Raw genomic sequence first — 20,631 nt, 5'->3', positions numbered from 1 at the left:
TGCATATTGTGTTTGAGCAAGGACAAATAAAGCAGGATGGCATGAAAAAGCTTTTATTTTAAGGAGAAATGAATAAAAAAAGCAACATAAATGAGGTGTAGTGCAATTTGTTTACCCTTCATGTCAGGCAGCCTCCTTGCAGTTTTATAAACCCTCAGTTTAGCTCTACTGAACAAAAAGGCTGAAATACTCGGTGAGCTGCAGCGGCACAGGGATGTGAGAGGAGCAACCAATAAAACCGCACAGCAGAAACGGTTCCAGCTTTAATGTTCCCTTTTTAACTCAGTCATTTTAACCTCAGACCTTTAAGGCTATTATTATAGGCTGTTAAATCTTTAAGGAAACCTCAATGGGTTAAAATCCAACATTCATTCAGTTAACTCTCATAAGGCTTTAATTCCATTCAGTGGTAAATGTTGATTTTTATTAGGTAGATATTAGAAAGTTATTCCACAGAACATTTTATTAATAAACTATAAATGAATCCAAACTTCAGTAAAAATGTTTTTATTTTAAATGCTGCTGCACTAATGCACCACCTGTTGATCAATTATTCCTTACTGAATTACTTCAAGTCCCAAGTAGAAAGTAAACCTATCTGTAATCTGCCTAGCAACAGGAGCCTGTTCAAGTGTCAGTAGATCCCCAGAACCAACAGTGGGAGAAAAAAAAAACCCAAAAAGAAGATTTCCCCATAAACAAAAGGAGGATGGAGCTTGGAGACGGAACGTGGTCAGACGGCTCTTCACCACAGCGAGGCGTAGTTGAACTGGATCCGCAGCAGGTACCTCATCCGGGTCTGAGCTGGGTTGTAAACGATGAACTCGTTGTAGAGCAGCGAATAACCGCCGGGGTTGCTAACCTTTGTTTTAACGCCGGGACCCATCGGAACAGTCATCCCATTCCTTATGGAGAAGGAAACACAGACAGGGTGTCAGAAGGACACAAAACGCTGCCCTATTTTACACAGAGAAACATTTAGTTTGGAGAAGAAAGCAACTATTTAAACTGATACTTAATCTATTCTCTTATTTCCTCTAAAATCTTAGCAAACAACGAATAAATGTCTTGGAATATAATTGTAATTTAAACATGTAGATTACATAACCATCAGGGAAACTAATATTTTGAAGACATTCAAAGAATACAAACATAAATAAAGCAGGAAGTTTCCTTTATAGGGGGGGATAAACTGAAACATAAACGCCATAATTAAATATAGTCTAATAAAAACATTATAGAGAGCCCAATGTTTGTTTATATATGGTTTGTAGTTTTTATGTACCGGTAATGATCTCAAATTTCTAAAGAAACGGTTCGCAAACTTAAGTTAAAATAAGTTTCCAATTGTGTCATGAAACCTTTATTAAATCCTGCTAAAGCCTCTTTATAATAGAAAAATAAAACCTCTGGATTTTATTGGAATTTTCTGACACTGAGCAACACAAAGCAAATGAGAATGACCAGATTATCACCCAGCTAGAATCACTTATTCCCCTCATGATGTTTGTGCCTCTCATTAGCTGCAAGCCATGTGGATTCAGGAAAAGGTAAAAATTCATATATTTCATAACGTAATGTTAACTTAGGAGGCATTTCAATGACATCTAAACAACAGTGATCTAGTGAACTATTTTAGTTGTGATTCAGACATGAACGGCCACCATTCTGCCTATCGACACGGCTGGACAAATGTCTCTGAGGAAATCCTTAAAAGCACGTGATTATCTTAACGATTAGAAACCTTCTCTTAAAGATGCTGAAATCATATTTATGGTGGGCAAACTTATTAAACATCCAGGTAGGATTAGAGCTCAACGCTAAAAGATCAACAGCATGAAGCTTCTAGCCTGAGTTCACAGACTAAAACCGGGTCACACCGGTTACGTACAACTTTTGAATCTCCGATCCGTTATTTTTTTCCACGGCACGCTGATTGCAGTGCGTATAGAGAGGCTCAGACTATGCAGGGAGAGCAGATCTTGATCTGTGCAGATTTTCTTCTTTTCAGCCTCTGTGATCCATGAATTGAAGCAATTTTCCACATTCGACTGGGACAGATTATGAAAAATTCATCTGAAAAGCCGACTGTGCAGCATCTCTTAAACCAGAACAGATATTTTTATAGGCCTATATTAAAATATAATGGGAACTATGTTTAAAGGAAAGGAAAACACAGCAAAAAAGGCTGTGGGACGGTTTCAATCGATACTGGATGAAGCAGAGAGGTGATTCTCTGAGAGAAATCTGTGAAGTTGTGTTTTAAATTTTTCATAGAGGGGAGAGTGATGAGCTGAGCTTACCTGAACTGTCTGCCCCTCATTGTTTAAGGGTTTTTCGAGGCTTTAATAGGATCAATATTTTCCTATAGCTGTCGTCCTGCTCTGCCAGATTTTTTTTTATTTCAAGGAGAGTGATAGGTTGCGTTTTCCCTTATTGTTTTTGAGAGGTTCAAAGAGGATCACTACTTTATCCATTTTCTGTTCTCTTGAAATCCTATCATGGGTATTCTGTATTTTAAAAATGTTACTGATTGTTTTTGCATGAATCCGTCCCGCCTGCTTTATACTCTGTTCGGCTCCAAATCGGACTCTTTCCCTGTGCGATTAAGATTTTATCCTGTATGTTCATGTGTTTTACTTTGTAACCACGTCTCTCTTCCTGTCAGACGGAGATGAAATTGCAGCTGGTTTATGTGACTAAAATAGACCCGGGCTCTATCTCAGTCAGAGCTACGCAGAAAATCACATCGAGTGTGTTAATCCCCATTGACTTTCAATGAATGCTAAACGCCACAAACCTACCCCACAATCAGAATTCAAACTTCTGAAAGTACTTAGTATGAAATTATTACATGCTTTTCAATAAATAAGTGTTTTTAATTAAGAGTAACTTTCATTTGAATGTGCTTTACTGGAGGCATTCATGTTTGTCAAAGAACTCTACTGCCACCTACTGGTTTGTGACGTCACGGTGCGGTATCGGCTGTTGAGCAAGTCCCAGTGCTGTATCTGGTGTTTGTCACAACGCGCTATTATCCAAGTCATCTTGAAAACATTATTCTTCCAAATATTGGCTACATATTACGTGTTTTTTTTTCTGGCCAGAAGTTTGATTGCAATTCCTCCCTCTTCAAGTTGGCCAACGACAAACCATCCGTGGAGGATCAGGAATCGGAAAGGTTTAACTATAGCTCTGGTAAATTTCAATGATGAAGTCCTCTGGAATTCTTTAATAATTATTGTTGATTGCAGATGTGTGTAGTAGCTCGAATTGATTTAGCTTGTAAAGAATGGGGCTAGGCTTAGCGCACCGTGACGTCACTGCAGGAAGATGGCAGGACTGAGGTGTTACTATATTTGGCCAAAAATGGCCGCTCCCGAACTCAGTGATCGCAATGAAAAATTGTTTCTATTTTTTTACTGATTAACGCTAAATTAACCCTGTAATGCCAAATGTATCATATTTGATACATAGGGTTTCTGAAATGTTTTGCATCTGACACCTTTTGCATAATTTAACGGTAAAAACTTTGCTCAAAATCTTATTGTACACAATCAGATATACCTGATAACAGAGGGCAGAAGACTGCACACAAAAAAAATCTTGACTTATCGCATAGTAATAAATTATTAATATCAAAAATGTATTTCTGTTTTTTCTTTTTACATATTTTGTTAAAAGGCCAAATAAGGACTTCAAACCAAAAAAAGGATTTTTCTGTTTTGTTTTATTCTTGGATCGGGCTTTAAAGGGTTAATTAAATCACCGTGAACGTGTTAAGTTTAGGTATAGATAATGATCCATTGATTATTCCTTGCTGGCCGGACTTCTCCTTTAAGAGGGTGGGGCTTTAAACCCAAACCAGCCCATTCTTAGAGTTCTTAGAAACATCTGCACAGACCGTCTCCATGCTGACTGATTTTAACTATCAGTTTTTTTTACTCTATTAAATCTCAGCTTTGCTGGATCAGTGGACGCTGCAGAGGAAAAGCAGAACAAAAGGAGTGAAGACAGCTCAGGCCATCAGAGGCCGAGTCATAACAGAACGGATAATTCAGCATCAAGCTGCGTTTTTCTATCTCTACAGCAAACTGGGATTCTCTGTAGCAAAGGTCTGATTTACCCAGGTAATTGTAAATGGGAAACACACAGGCAGACAGGAAATGACAGAGTGAAGTCAGAATCAGAGAAACTGACAGCGTTACGGCGTTTCTGGGGTCAGGGCCGGTCTGACCCAGGCCTTTGGTGCTGTGTTTTCCAGGAGGCAGGTTATGGGCCTCGTAGTCGGCGTCCAGCAGCTCGTTACAGTCACCCAGAGCCACCTGCAGACAAACATGTTGACATATATGATAGCGCCGAGTTAAACATGAGGGCAAAACATTCAGCATGGCGTCACCGCGCATCCCTCAACAAACAGTATGACAAATATCAAGAGTTTTAAAGAATGAGGATTCTTCAGGAAAACACGTTTCATGGTTACGGAAAGACATTTTTACTCGCCTCACACAGCAGCAGAAACCCCACATGGTTGCTCTGGCTGGTATGACAGTAGTTGGCACTTTTTGAAGACATGTCTGCAAAGTAGATGCCTTTACCAAACTGAAAAGGAAAAAAATGAGATATTATCTTTATGTTTTATAATAAAGGCTTCAGCTAATTATTTTCCAAATCAATTTGTCAATAATTTTCTCCATTAATAATCCGATAGAAAAGGTTCCCTAAAGAAGACTTTTTGCTAAATCAAACGAGGTGAATCTAAAAGTTTTCCACTTGAGGAGTTCTTCATAAAGCATATTGACACACAAAAAAGATTTTCTATCCTAAATGCAAAATATTCCCATATTTTCTTTACAATCTTGATATTTTTACTGCTTTAAGTGGGTTGCTCTGTCAGCTAAAGGCATGCTTTACGCTCTCTAAAGTCAAGTTAGTGATCAATCGATTACCAAGTTAGTTGATTAATCAGATTAATCTATAATTAATAAATTTAATGTTTGAATTAGAATAGAAAGATGCATGGTTTCCTTTTCTTCTCCCACAATCATCCAAATTACATGTTAATATTGGGAACTAATTCCTAATCCTGCTGCACAAATTAGCTTAATCGATACACTGATCACCCCATCGTACTCATTACAAAAGCAAAAACATTTTTCTTTCCTGTCTCTCTGTGCTTTCGTTTATTTATTTTTTTCTTTTTTAAGCTTGGCTCACTGGTAGCTTTCAACACAGGATCAAATGTGGAAATTCAGCTCATCAGAGCCTGGCACCAGCTAGAAAAAAAGGTTTCAACGTTTTAAAAAGGAAATAGGAAATTGCAATAAGTTCCTGTGCAATAATGTGAGTCTGTGAGGAAATCATTTAGAGCTCACAGCAAAAATGTTTGATACGTTTTTTCCTGTAAAGTTAATTAGTTATGGAGGGTAGATATTGGGGTTGTTGGCATGTGAGGAATCTAAACCAAAGGATTAATAAAAGGAAATAAGAAGGGAAGAAAAATAGAAAAATGAAGGATATGAAAAAGGGTATAAGAGTCAGTGGAGGAAATGAAGGAAAAAAGAATTAGAGAGGAAAGGAAAAGAAGGAAAGGAAAGACTCGAGGGAGATGGAAGGAAAGGAACAAAGGAGGGAAGGACGGACAGAGGAAGGAAGAACTGGAGAATAGATCATGTAAAGAATGAGCTCAAATCTGGAATATATGGTAAATATTATTTACTTGCTCTGTTTCTAGAGCTTTCTGCATTTATTCAGGCTCAGTAAAAACCAAAACCTATGGAAAACAGATTTTACTCCGACTATCTTTGCTACTTTTACTGCTAAGCTAAACACCGTTAATGTGCAATTCTGATTGAGTCCTTTATAAAACATTTAAAGAGAATTCAAATTTAAAAGAAGTTAATAAATTCTTCAGAAAGAAGATGCTCCCTAGTACCATGTAACCGGTGGTGGGAGCCTCCGGCGGCGCCACTCGGAGCCCCTTACTGAGGATGCCGACCCAGTTAGTCAGACGGGAGCCGTGCCACAGGAGAGTCCTGGTCAAAACACAAACACACATCAACAACAGGGACATAAACGAGTGGAAGTGAAAACCAATGGGCGGAGCCAAATCAACAGCGGTTCTGGTTCTACCCACTTGTTATGCAAGTGTGAGAGGAAGCTGTCGCTCTCCCCGCCTCTGTCCACAGAGAAGATGTCGAGGAGCGTCATGGTGTAGTTGCGGTGAGTGGGGGCGTGAGTGGACTGCAGGTACTTCTCTATCAGCTGCGCAAAGAGAGGAGGAAAGAGATTTTAAAAAGCGTTAAAGTCCTTGTTAGAATAATTGTATATAAATGTATCTGTGTAGTGTTATCATGCATAAAGCTGTGTGCATGTTTTCATAGCCACCTTTTCTGAAGTATACTGTGATTTGTGAACTTGCTTTTGGGGAGGTTGTGGTTGATTTACGAGCAGCACTCAACCTGCTGAACTTTGGTGAACAGCTTCAACAGCTTAAACTTTGACTGAACCTTGAGATTTTGTGTTTGCTGTGTTTGTTATGTTTGCTGAGACTGCAAGTCTGAGTCCCTTGTCTTGTCCCCCCTGGAACACATTCTGAATGTTTCTAAAGATGAGAAAGTTATCTAAAAGTTTGTATCTTAGCCAGAAAAATAAAAGATGTTCTAAAAAAAGCCCTGTAATACTCCTAAAGGTTTTGCTGTCTGTTCTTGTCACTTTAATCTGTTTTCCAAACAGTGGAGGAAACTGTTTTTTTGCTGCTGTGAAGCTTTAAAGAGTCACAGAAAGATGAGGTCAGACGACTCAATGGGACTTCCACCTGATTTCAAGTAACCGATTTCATTCATTAGTTTGTTTTTTGCTGCTAACCACAGAGTCGGGTTCTCAAACCTCGATTAACGTGGAACTCAAGCATTTTATGGACCAATTCTCTCACATTTAAGGGCCAAACCCTGCAGCATTTACCTTCTGCTACAACCGAATACGTCACCAATAAATGATTTAAATAAGAAGCTTAATAATAAAAAGAAAAGTTATATTAGTTTTAATAAAAAGTGGATTGAATCTTTAGTGATTCTGATAATATTCATTCAATTCAATTTAAAAATATTCAATTAATCCCAAAGAGAAATTCATCATTTATCCCATCTTGACTTTCCTTGTAACATTAGCGACTTCTTTATAATTATTGGGTAGTTAAATTAAGAAAATTACCTAACTTTCACTATTAACAACAAATTTTTCCCTCTGTTTGATCAATGTGATTCATTTGCAGCGGCCCCCCACCTAGCAGGATGTTAATTTTTTTTGGGTCCTTTGTTAACCACTTAGCATAACTTCTTCCTTTGATAAGCCATGGACCCTGAAATTAGCATTTTGTACGAACTTAATCACACACTGACTTCATGGCCGACTAGGAATCTATCAATTCACCCGCAAGAAGAAAACGCACACTGATGCATTTGCTGGTTTTTTTTAACCAACGAAGAAGTTGGAGGTTTACTATACTGACTTGTAGGGGAGTGGTGGTCTAGTGTGTTAGGGCAGCGGTCCCCAACCACCGGGCCGCAGACCGGTACCGGTCCATCGGTCATTTGGTACCGGACCGCACAGAAAAACTATATGTATATATAATTTATCGACGATCAGAGTCTAAGTGATGTTTTATTTTGAAAAATATAAAAAATTGGGGTATTCCCTCCCAATTACATCAGTCGGTGCATCTGCGCCTCTTGACACAGGTTAATTCAGGTCAAGATGCATCCTGTCTATAACATCATATCTTTGTGAAGCGGGATTTTCTGCGGTTACAGCGACCAAAACAAAGCAACGGAGCAAACTGGACATCAGGAGCACACTTCGTGTGTCATCGTCTCCGATTAAGCCTAGATGGGACCGGCTTTTTTCAAAGAAACAAGCTCAGGGCTCCCACTAATTCAACATAATAGTGAGTTTTATTTTTATGCTGTTTGTATTTGATTTTATGACAGTCGTATCATTTTACTTGATCGTATTTACCCCCCCACACTTTGAAGGCCGGTCCGTGAAAATATTGTCTCACATATAACCAGTCCGTGGCGCAAAAAAGGTTGGGGAGGGCTGTGTTAGGGCATAGAAGTTAGGATCCTGTGGTTCTGAGTTCAAGCCCCACTCCCACAGACTGCCAATCTGGGTCCCTGAGCAAGACCCTTAACCCCACACTGCTCCCCAAGGGGATGGATTATATGCAGAGAATGTTCCTGTGTACTTGTGACAGAGTAATGACAATAAAAAAAGCTAGGGGAAACATAAGACTGCAGCTCTGAAAAATAAATAAATAAAAAACACAAATAAAACTGACAATTTGACAGCGTTTATCACCCACCCAAGTTTTAAGGTCTTTCAATGTTTTTTTTATGTTGCTTTTAAAAATTATTTCAGAAATGTGCTTTTTTTCCAAATTCAAACTCGGAAGCATCTTGCTAACCAGTTAGCAACTTAGTGCTAGTAGCAAATTCCATTGGGACCAAGTAGCACTAAATTGGTAACTTAGAAACGACGCTGTCAAGGAACGCTATGGACAGAGGAAACATGCAAGAGGAGGAGAGTTTAGTGTCTGAGGTCATGGATGAGTCTCCTCTGTCATCCATTTTTTATTTAGAGTAGGAAAGCGGGGATGAAGATGTTGTGGAAGAGGACGCCAGGGCGGCAGAAGCTTGGTTTGGTGTAGAAGGCTTCCAGCCGTACATGTTTGAGCCCTTGCCTCTCAACGCTGCCAGTTCTGTTAGCTCTACGCCTGCTGAAGACACAGACGTCCATCCCCGTGAACACTGGGACGCAACTCAATGGGAAAGGAAATGATTCTTATTTCAACTGTTTGATTTGATAGACAGATGACCGTTGATATACAATTGTCCGAATTTAGGTGTTCAAGCTGACGTATAACTAACTGGCCTGCATGAGATAACAAAAAATGCTTTTTTTTAAATAGAAATGTTCTAAGTTTGAGACATTTTCATCAGATAAAGAATGCATTTATATACATGTTTAAGTCAGAATGCTTTGACATTTAAATATGTTTTCCCAATGACTTTAAGAGTTCAAGGAGCTGTGAGAAGCCCGACTATTTATATGCCAGAAACATTTGGCCAAATCCTTTCTTAAGCTGTTTTTTAAGCTCCATATAAAGGATCAATTTAATTGCATTCAACTTAAAATAATGATCAGAAGGGAAGCTAACAAAGTCTTAATGATTGCTATAAACTCAATTTTTCTTTATATCATTATTAAAATTTTTATGTAAAAAAAACACAACTGAACAGTTAAACGTGGAACTTTCTAAAATATTAAATCAATTCAAACTAAACTTCATTATTTTTACCTGGCTGACTTGCAGCAGCTTCACATAATTCACTATTTATTAAAGGCTCTTTGGCTCCCCCTGCTGGCTACAATGAGTCAGTATTTTGATAAGAAAACGAAGAACTTGTGTTGAAAAAAGTGGATAAAATGTATAAAAATTAAATTTTAACTCATTTTCCTTCATTGTGACCTTTAGGCTCTTTATCGTTAATCATTCAGATCAAACCAACCTTGAACTCATGGCTGCTGTGGTCCAAAGGTTGCAGCTGGCACTGCAGGGAGCGGTACTGACGGTCCAGTGGATGCTCATCACTGTCTGCATTGGACTGGGCCATTTTCACTGCAATCTGGATATCACCCAGTGCCTTAAAAAACAAAAGTTATGATTTTATATTGTAGCTTTAAAACGATGAGGCAGATGAGTGAAACTTTCCCTGACGGGGCTGAGATGTTTTACCTCCAGCAGAGCTATTTTTTCCTTCAGTTCTTGCTCCGTTTTAATCATTGGGGGAGGTTTTAACCTGGAGAATATATTTTCTATCGTTAGAATTTTTCCTCACTTTACAGCGGTAGATTCTTCATTTCTTACCCAAAGTCATGAGGGATGCGGGTGTAAAACGCGTTGCAGGCTTCCAGCAGATTCCGGGCGCTGCCCTTTTTCTTCAAACACGACTCGATAGCCTTCAGGGCTTCATACCCGGCACGGATCTGCTCCTGGGTCAGTTTTCCTGGAGGTAGAAAGATTACGTGTTTTTGATAATCCGTCCCAGCGTACCTTCCCTTCCATTTGATCCATCTAAGCCTGACTGACCCAGAGGAGCTTTTTTAGTGTCGAACTTCATCTCCAGCACACACTCCTCCATGGCTTTTATGTCACAGATGAGTTCGAGGAGAGAGTAAACCTTAGGATCCAGCTTGGACGGCTGCTTTTTGAGGACAGAGTCGACTGCTGTTCTGTTCTCCTCCTGAAGGAAAACAAACCGTTTGTTTTATATCCATCAGGCTGGTCACTTTGCTTTCATCTCTATACACTTGATTAAAGAACAGGTGGTTTAGTTGCTTCATTAGATCTGATTTAGGTGACCCATCTACACCTCTCAGGGTTCCTACTGAGTTTTTATTTGAAAATGTTTGACTTTTCCTGACCTACATTTCCAGATTTCTCAGCCCTAAACAGTCCATTCCAAAATAAAAATGCTGACAACGATGTTATGATGGATAACACAAGGCTTTAAAGGAAGAAAGAAAATCAGAAAGGAAAGTAGGACACAAGCATGGAAAGAAGGTAATATACAGGAAGGAAGGAAACAAAGGAAGCAAGCAAGGAAGGAACTGAAGGATGTAAGCAAGGAAAGAAGGAAGGAAGCAAGAAAGGAAACAAAGGAAAGAAGGAAGGAAGCAAGGAAACGAAAGAAAGAAGGAAGCAATGAAACAAAGAAAGGAAGGAAGTAGCATTGGAAGGAAGGAAGGAAGCAAGCATTGGAAGGAAGGAAAGGAAGGAAGCAAGCAAGGAACAAAGGAAGAAGGAACAAAGGAAGAAGGAAGCAATGAAATGAAGGAAGGAAGCAGGATTGAAAGGTAGGAAGGAGCAAGAAAGGAAGGAGGGAAGGAAAGTAAGAAAGGAAGGAAGAAAGGAATAAAGCAAGCAAGGAAGGAAGGAAGGAAACGATGGAAAGAAGGAAGCAATTGAACGAAGGAGAGAAGGAAGCAGCATTAGAAGGAAGGAAGGAGCAAGGAAGGATGGAAGGGCGGGCTATTAGGAAATAAGTCACATCTGAAGGGGAAACAGAAGCAACACAAAGCAGAGAAGGAAAGAAAACAAGGACAGAAACTGTATAAACATGAAATAACCAAAGGAAGGACATAGACTGTAGGATAAGGAAAACAATCTAGAAACAAATATTATCTCATTCTTTTTGTTTTTCCCTGCTAATTCAGATCAAATTAAATCCAACTAGGGCTAAAAAAAAAAATAATACAATTAATCCCTTATTGAAATAATAGTCAACTAATTTAGTAATTGATTAATAGTTAACTGGAGTATAGAGACTGTAAAACACGCCTTTAGCTGACAGAGAAACCCACTTAGAGCAGGAATTATAACAAAATTATGAAAAACTATATCAATATTTTGCATTTAATATAAAAACTTTCTCCTATTAAGATGCTCTATCCAGAATTTCACAAGTCGAAAAGTTTTATTTTCACCTGGTTTGATTCTGTGTAAAATCTTCTTTAAGGAACCTTAAGCAATCCGATTATTGATCAATTAATCGGGGGGAAAAAAAATTGACAGATTAATCGATTTGCAAAATAATTAGTTGCAGCCCTAATCTAGATAGAATCAAATCATGGAGAATAATCCAACCAAGTCCTTTTTCAGACTCCATGTGAACCCAGACGTTCTCTCTCAATAAACCTCATTATTTTAAATTACAACATCATCTGAGCAATCCTGCAGAGGGAAACCATTTAATATATTCCTCTTCACAAATATGGCCTTTTGATAATAGGAGGCTGGCTCCCTGGTTTAAACTAAATGCACCTTTTCATTGGCGCTGTAGTCCATGAACACCAGGTCATATTTTCCAGGTTCCTTCTCAAAACAATCCCTTAAATCCCAGTCGTTGCTCGTCTTGTCGTAGAACCTGCAGCATTACAAAAATTCACTCAAAATATCATTTTGCAAAGCTTGGAGAAAATGCATTTCTTTTCTCTCTGACAATCTCACTTTTTCTTGAAAACATCTTTGGCCTTTTTCAGATCTGAGCCACAGGAAACCAGGCTGTTCTGACCCACTTTACCCACTGTGGAAAGAAACAGTCAATCAAAGGACAGGAGTTTTCTTTGTGCTGCTGAGCCGTCGGCTTGAACCATGAACTCACCTCTTCCCCACCTCATCCAGACGCTGTAAACTTTAGAGCCGTCGTCCTCCAGCAGCTGGATCAGGTAATATTTATTATTGTTAAACTGGAGATTAGTCTGCAAAGTTAAAGAAAAGAAAATAACAATTAAATGAAAATTTATTGTTTTTTAGAAGTAGTGTAAATGCTGGGTTTATTTAGGTTTCCTACATAATAAAATAAAACCAGAGGCTTTATTAATAATCCTTTTTTTATGGAACATTAATCAAGCTAAAGACAAATTAAAGTTAGTCTTTAATTAGTAGAAATCATCCAATCAGCCTCCTAGGAGCTCTTTTATTATTTTATTTTCAGGTTCAATCTGCAGACTCAGATTTTAACTTTCCTTTTTTCATATTTTAATGACTTATTGCAGGAATGATAAAAAAGAAAAGATTTAGTTTTTATTTTACCTGGTTCAGCATCACATCATACACATCATCTCCTTCACAGTAAACGTGAGCCTGGAAGAAGGATGCAAACAGACGTTATAATAAGACCGAAAGATTGTGAACTGATGAGCATCGATAGGCAGCAGCTGCTGTAATAATTACCTAAACAAACATTTAATATATATATTAAATTAAGCTAATACTAGGGTAAAAATTGACAACGCTGCTTTAGGGAAAAGAGGCGGCAGGCAGGGAGGGCTGAAACATTCCGATTAATTGATTATTGAAAAAATAGTTTATATATATATATAAACTATAAATTAAATAATGGACAGATTAACTGATTTGCAAAACCATTGTTAGTATTCAGTAAATGAAAAGTGGCTCCTGTCTACTAGAGCAGGGGCCGGCAATCTGTGGCTCTTTAGTGCCCCCTTGTGGCTCACTGGAGCTTTTTAAATGCAAAAGGATCTACTTTCTTTCTTTCCTCCTCTATCTTGCTTTCCTTCTTTCTTTCCACTTCCACAGAGCCACACAGAACATGGAGGATTTTATTCAGTTGTGGGGTTTTAACATTTTATCTAATGTGTCAGATGAAGAACAACTACAGTTCAACAAGCTCCTCATTTAATGATTTTTAACTCACACTTTTTGTATATTAATCATTGGTTATATGTTTTGAATTGTGTAAAAAAAGTGTCATATTCAAATGTCAAATCATTCTGGCTTAAACAAGTATATAAATCTTATAAGTCTTAAAATCTGTGTTTTTTTCCCCCGTTATCTTCTGCAGACCAGTTAGTTATACGTCAGCTTTTACACCTAAATTCAGCCAATCATATATCAACAATCATCAGTCAATCAAATTCTTCTGGTCATAGCATCTTGATTCTTATGTCGCAGCTAATATACGCAATGCTTGAAATAAGAATCATTTCCTTTCCCATTGAGTTCCTTTCCCAGTGTTCACGGGGATGGACGTCTGTGTCTTCAGCAGGCGTAGAGCTAACAGAACTGGCAGCGTTGCGAGGCAAGGGCTTAAACATGTACGGCTGGAAGCCTTCTACACCAAACCAAGCTTCTGCCGCCCTGGCGTCCTCTTCCAGAACTTCGTCCCAGCTTTCCTCCTCTAAATAAAGAATGGATGACGGAGGAGACTCATCCACGACCTCTGACAGTAAACTCTCCTCCTCTTGCATGTTTCCTCTGTCCATAGCGTTCCTTGATAGCGTCGTTTCTAAGTATTACATGGTCCCAATGGAATTTCCCATTGGGAACCTACTAACACTAAGTTGCTAACTGGTTAGCAAGATGCTTCTGACAAACCGGACACAACCAAACGTGCTTGCGAACCTTCCGCCACAACAATCCCGCCCTCTTGATAAACGACCAATCACATTCACTTTATTTACTTGTGTAAAGTCGTACATCACTCAGGAGAATTCGGAAATGCAACGGTTAGAACAGCCGCTTCCCTACAACTTTTCAAGTCAAAATAAAAGTCTGTCTTTCTATATAGTGTGTAGGAAGACAAATGTTGTCAAAATTTGCATAATAAATAAATGTAAACAATAAATGTAAACATTTCTAGCAACAAAGGTTTGTGTCATTGCCTGCCACACGTTTCAGCACTATGCTAGGCAGGTGGCTGTTGTAAACAAACCTGTGGGGGGGAACACTAATTAAATGATATCAGCTTATTTTGGTTTACATAGCCTGTTTAGCTTATCAAGAGGCTGCTGATGCAGGCTGCGTTTTATTGCACTGTTGCCCCGATAAGGGGGGAAACAGGATTATATTGTTACTGGACTTTAGAGTCTGTATTTATATAACTTTTAGGGCTTTGTTGTCTATTTTCCTCGTTTTTTTTTTTCTTTTTCCCAGACTTAATTTACAGGAATAACCATTTTTTTCTCCACAGGGGATATGTTTATAACCATCCCTCAGGATATTTCTGTTTGATGTGATTCATAAGTTGACATAAGTTTTTCCTTGTTGGTTACACATCACAGTGCTATATTGTCTTACCTTTGCATAAAACTGAAGAAAAAAAAAAAAACATTCAACTGAGCTGAATTTCAAATATTTTCCCCTGATTTAAAGGAAGGGACTTTTATCGACTTAGTCCCCAGATTTCAGGGGACTCTGTGGGCCTTGCTTAGATGGGACAGAGCAGCTTGTTTGACTATGAACACCCACCTGTCCAAGTTTAGCTTTGCATTCAGGATCCACTGGAGCTTTTCCCTTCATCACCACCGTCTTCACCACTTCTGCTCAGCAAACAGACACATTCCTTTAATGCAAGGCAGCAGGAACTAAGTCTAAACTCAATTCATGATCTTTAAATGCATTACTGGTTGTTTATGAGTCTGCCATTTGATACATTTAAAGGAAAAGTCCGCTCATATTCAGAATTCAAACTTCTGAAAGTACTTCAAATATGAAATTATCACATACTGTTCAATAAATACACAGTATTTTTAATTACCGTAACAGTAATTTTAATTTCAATGTGCTTTACTGGAGATATCCATGTTTGTCAAAGAACACTACTGCCACCTACTGGTTTGTGACGTCACAGTGCGGTATCGGCTGTTGATCAAGTCCCAGTGCTGTATCTGGTGTTTGTAACAACGCGCTATTATCCAAGTCATCTTGAAAACATTCTTCTTCCAAATGTTGGCTACATATTACGTGTTTTTTTCTCTGGCCAGGAGTTTAATGGCAAATCCTCCCTCTTCATGTTGCCAATTGTGCGAACCGTGGAGGGTCAGGAATCGGAAAGGTGAAATAATTCATTTTTCCACTTTTACTCAATATTACATCCAGCTGCCACGTGGGCATTGTGAATTTCAATGGTGAAGTCCAATAATTGTTGAATGCAGATGTGTCCAGTAGTTCCATTGATTTTGCTTGTAAAGCGGGGAGAATGGCGCTAGGCTTACCGCACCGTGACGTCACTGCCGGAAGATGTCAGGAGTGAGGTGTTACTATATTTGGGCAAAAAAGGCTGCTTCCAGATTCAGGGATCGCAATGAAAATTATTTTTATTTTTCTACTGATTAATGATAAATTCATTAAATCACCACAAACATATCGATTATTCCTTGTTGACCAGACTTTTCCTTTAATCCTCTTACCTTCCGTTTTTATTTCCTCTTTGGGTTTTTTTGCAGCCTTGCTTTGCCCTTTTCTCTTCTTAACCACCGGCTCCTCCGCTGCCTCCTCCTCTTCCTCTTTAATTTGAGCTGGAGCTCCATTTTGAGAGGCTTCTTTGTTGTCTTCATTTAAATTTTCTTTATTCAGACAGGGGAAAAAAGAGACTTCAATCCAGTACAGCTTTGCAAAGATTATATGTGAAATAAATCAAAGAAAAATTAGGGAGCAAATTCTTTGAGAATGAAAAATTGTTAGGAATGTGTGAAATAATCTTTTAGCTCAGTTCAGGTTCAATTGAACAGAAAGCAGCTAACTGACCAACTCATATCTTTCCCTTTCTGCTCAGCTTAATTGCAAAATTTCTGGAGTGGATGAAGAGACATTTAAAGAGCAGGTAAAGATTTGTGAAAATGGATACAAATCAGTGGTCATGCTTGCTTGTAGTGGGGGTCAGTATTGATATGCTGGTTTACCTCTAGAGAATAGTAGAACCATAGATCCTCGTTAGGAGGCGAGGAACCGTGCTAGGGTGGTGTGTAAATGGTCATAAGGAACTGAGCTCGGCACGGTTAACTGATCATCGTAGCTAATTCCGAACTCGGCGCGGATCGCTACCCTCTGATCGTGATCATAGGATATTCAGGGATTTCCCCCAGAACTTTTGTTACGTTTTTACTGTGGGGTTATGTATGACGTACGAGTATTAAGGCCAGGCTAGAGATTTTTTGCTTCTATATCGAGAATAAAGTCGTAACATTACGAGAATAAAGTCGGAAAATTACGAGAAAAAAATCGTTATATTACGAGAATAAAGTCGTAACATTACGAGAATAAAGTCATAACATTACTAGAATAAAGTCGTAACATTACTAGAATAAAGTTGTAACGTTACGAGAATAAAGTCATAACATTACTAGAATAAAGTTGTAACGTTACGAGAATAAAGTCGTGAGATTACTAGAATAAAGTTGTAACGTTACGAGAATAAAGTCGTAAGATTACTAGAATAATTTGTAAAGTTACGAGAATAAAGTCGTAACATTACTAGAATAAAGTCGTAATATTACGAGAATAAAATCGTAACATTACGAGAATAAAGTCGTAACATTACTAGAATAAAGTTGTAACGTTACGAGAATAAAGTCGTAACGTTACGAGAATAAAGTCGTAACATTACTAGAATAAAGTTGTAACGTCACGACAATAAAGTCGTAACATTACTAGAATAAAGTTGTAACGTTACGAGAATAAAGTTCTAACGTTACTAGAATAAAGTCGTAATGTTACGAGAATAAAGTCGTAACATTACTAGAATAAAGTCGTAAAGTTACGAGAATAAAGTCGTAACATTAAGAGAATAAAGTCGTAACATTACTAGAATAAAGTCGTAAAGTTAAGAGAATAAATTCGTAACGTTAAGAGAATAAAGTCGTAACAGATACCAAATGAATTCTCCTTTTACCTTCTTTTACCGCCTGACAGCGAATCTCTCTCTTGTATTTGGTTGCAGGATTAATCTGGATCATTTTCTCCAGATCGACTTTGTACTTCCTGCCTGCACCAAGAGTCAGAGTAATCGTTTTCTTCCCAGACGAGACAGCAGATTCCAGCACGGAGCAGGCTGCATCTGGGTACGCCTCCCACTGCCCGTCATCTCCTCTCCACTGCCAAACTGGGAACAAACAGGAGTCATGAGAGCTGCTGCTACCTTTTCCTCGATTCATTTAAGACAAAATCAATAAGCTAAGATCCAAATAGAACAATTTAAACAGAAAAAGACAATAAAAAACATGGCCTAGTTTTTTTTTTTAAAGGGAGGGAAGGAATCAACAAATGGGCAACTAGATGGGTCATACAGGCTAGTAATGTTCAATTTGCTGTGATTTACACAGGCTTGTTTTTAGGCTTCCTTTGCATGCAAATCTATGTTGTTCCTCCCTTTGATGATGTCAGCATTGTTTTCATTTCTAGAGAGGAGCATTAGAACTTGAGACTGGCTAGTCCAGGCGGAAAGTCACCCGTCTTCCACACAGGAACACAGCAGAACAAGAACAAAGCACAAGGGGGAGCCCTTCTCTCGGGTTCTATTCAAGAACTTTAGCGGATGGTCACGAGAACTTCTTCGGCTGCACCGGTGGGAGTGTTTATCTTTCAAAACAACATGTCTGAGGCATCATACAAGAGTTGTACTTCCCAACCTAATGGATCAACCTTTTGTCATGGTTATTCATTTGTTATTACTCCTCGGTTTTTAAAAATGGCACGCCCCGGCACCGAATTGAGAAGGATGACCACACAGACAGGCGGAAAGGCAAACCGAGGACCAATCCCAGCTGCTTTTTATCTGCACACTTCCGCTTGAGGTCTTCACTGGTTTGCGATTTTCCGACGTGTAGTCAGGGTTTTTTTGAGGTGCGCAACGACGGTTGCAGAACCTCTGTGCGGGGGGCGTGGTCACGCACAGAGATAGATGCATGCGTGGAGCCCATAGAGCAAAACTCTATCGGCACATGTTGTTTCATGTGACCGATACAGGAATTGTTTCTAACAGACTGAAACACTAAACCGTGTTTAAAAATAAATCTGTCAACATATTGCATCTGCTAAAAAAATTTCTCATCTTTTGCGGTTTATTATTAAAATGATCAAGAATTTTGGAGCAGCCTAAAAGGAATAGGAACCTTTCAGCCGTTTCTTGTAGTTTCTTCCTGTTCCTCAGTCATCACTCAAGTTATTGGAATTAAAGTTTATTTCAAATTGACTCTTAGTATATTTACTGTTTTTACTTTACTTACTGTTTTATGATTTTAATTTTAAATATGATTTAAAATCCAAGGCCACAACCATCCTCATTCACATTTACCCCTAATTTTTCTAATTTTAATATATGTTTACATTATTTATTGGCTCAATTTAAATATAGATATGAAATAATACAATATAACCTACAATAACATAAATTATATCATTGTACTAGGTCAGAGGTCGCGGATCCGGACCCACCTTCTGGCTTATCCGGACGCAATCTGATTTAAAACATTTATAAATGACCGCATGTTGTTCAACGACAGGGTCTAACTTCACATGCGCCGCTTCTCTGGTTAATATGGTAAAGCCCTCTGGAGCGTCCAGCACCAGGCTGCACGTGATACAAATTAGTCAATGAGCTGCTGTCACTTCAAACGGTCAGTTCAGGTGTTTTATAAAATATGTGAATCACAAAATTTGTCTAAATAGCAAACTGAAAGATTCTTGTTCTGTACTTAAAAAAAAATGTTTTCAATATATACTTTTATTAGATACCCAATGTATAACATAGATGTATAAAAACTTGCTTTGTATTTAAGTTTTATATTCTGTTTAAAGTAACAGATTATAATTAAATTGTCTCCGGACCTTTACAAGTTGTTGATTTTCTTTTTTCAGACCCCGCTGATTTTTAATTGCTTACCCCTGCACTACGTCATCAAATCAATTCAGTTTAGTCTGTATGGAGGACCAACTCTGCCATATTTAAAAATCAATACAGAAATAAATAAATGCTCAATAAATAAATAAGCATACAATTAATTGGTGCCGCGGTCCTCTCAAGTTCAGAACATTTTCTTTTAAATTACGCATTAAATCTGTGAATGGGCCATATGGAGATGCTTAAAAGTATGTTCTTGCCTCAAATAATCTTAAAATGTACTTTTATTGAGAACATTTAACTTAATACTCTGAGCTCTGTGAGTTAAGATGGACCGCCAAGCCAACCAATGAGCAGAAGTTGATTCTCTAGGAAACACCCCCTCCTCATTTGCATAATGATGCAGAAATGCATAGAGAAAAGTAAAAAGGGCAGACAGAAATAAATAGCGAAGGAAGAAAAGAAATAACTAAGGTAAAAAAAAATACAAAGGAACAATAAACAGACAAAAATATTATAACATGCACACAAATAAATACTTAAAAATATAAGTAATTAAAAAATAAAGTTGAAGATTATAAAGGACAAAAAAAATAAATAAGGTAAATATTACAAATGCAAATAAATAAAGAAGCTAATTAAAAGAGTTATATACATTTATGTCTCACTGTATAGTTTAATTTCAACCTACATTTATTTGCTTATTGTATTTTTGGTAGCAAATAATTGTATGCATTTTTATTTATTGAGCATTTATTTATTTCTGTATTGATTTTTAAATATGGCAGAGTTGGTCCTCCATACACTACGTCATCAAATCAATTCATTTTAGTCTGTCCGATAAGCTGCCTGTAGTTTCTTAAAATGTCCAATAGGTGTCAGTATTCTGTGAGAGAGTATCAACGCAGCATCAAAGCAGTTTGGCTATCAGTCGAAACGCTTCAAAGATGCCTCATTAACCCATCACTACTCGTCACAACTCCCTGATATTGATCTGAGGGGGCTTTCTTTCAAGCTTCTACTATATGGACTTTAAGTGGACTTTGTATAAACCCTTCAGAGTCAATAGAGCAGTAATAAATGACTCTGCAAACTCTACTGCTCCCTAGCCTTGTGTTACGGGCTCGCTGTTCTCTGCCCGGACATGTTTAAATGCAAACATAAACTGGCCTAAAAAAAAAGCACAAACCTTTCTTTTCCTGGACCTCATCGCTTTCGTCAACGCTCTGAGTTTGTTTCCTTGAACCTCTGGTTCTCCTCATAGTGTTCCGCGGTAAATAATTTAGTTAACTAAAAACCGGAAGCGGAGGGGCTAACACAGAGCGGGAAGCAGACTACTGCTGCTAAGGATGGTAAAGATCGTTTATAAATACAGATGGTTCACACCCACATCTCTTTCACAGTCAAATGACACGCACGTTGCATTGTG

The 20,631-nt window shown here is 38.2% G+C and overlaps 1 protein-coding gene across 2 annotated transcripts; it reads right to left on the bottom strand.

The window, feature by feature from the left end:
• Positions 1-46: 46 nt before the first annotated feature.
• Positions 47-20,547, bottom strand: parp2 (poly (ADP-ribose) polymerase 2). 2 transcript variants are annotated; one of them, XM_038279584.1, is made up of 17 exons: positions 20,392-20,547; positions 17,256-17,465; positions 15,775-15,930; positions 14,834-14,904; positions 12,656-12,706; positions 12,225-12,321; positions 12,071-12,146; positions 11,885-11,987; positions 10,151-10,304; positions 9,929-10,067; positions 9,797-9,860; positions 9,570-9,704; positions 6,137-6,264; positions 5,936-6,035; positions 4,504-4,602; positions 4,201-4,325; positions 59-905 (listed from the first exon to the last, which is right to left on the bottom strand). In XM_038279584.1, exons 1-17 carry the CDS (start codon positions 20,462-20,464, stop codon positions 746-748), a joined length of 1,941 nt encoding a protein of 646 aa, XP_038135512.1. In that variant the 5' UTR covers positions 20,465-20,547; the 3' UTR covers positions 59-745. The 2 variants fall into 2 exon arrangements, with proteins under 2 accessions (XP_038135520.1, XP_038135512.1); XM_038279592.1 differs by lacking the exon at positions 17,256-17,465 and having other exon boundaries at positions 47-905; positions 20,392-20,542.
• Positions 20,548-20,631: the final 84 nt, after the last annotated feature.

Source organism: Cyprinodon tularosa, unplaced genomic scaffold, assembly GCF_016077235.1.
Source record: "Cyprinodon tularosa strain WSP-4 unplaced genomic scaffold, ASM1607723v1 ctg102, whole genome shotgun sequence".
Taxonomy (NCBI): domain Eukaryota; kingdom Metazoa; phylum Chordata; class Actinopteri; order Cyprinodontiformes; family Cyprinodontidae; genus Cyprinodon; species Cyprinodon tularosa.
This window is presented reverse-complemented; position numbering and strand designations above follow the sequence as displayed.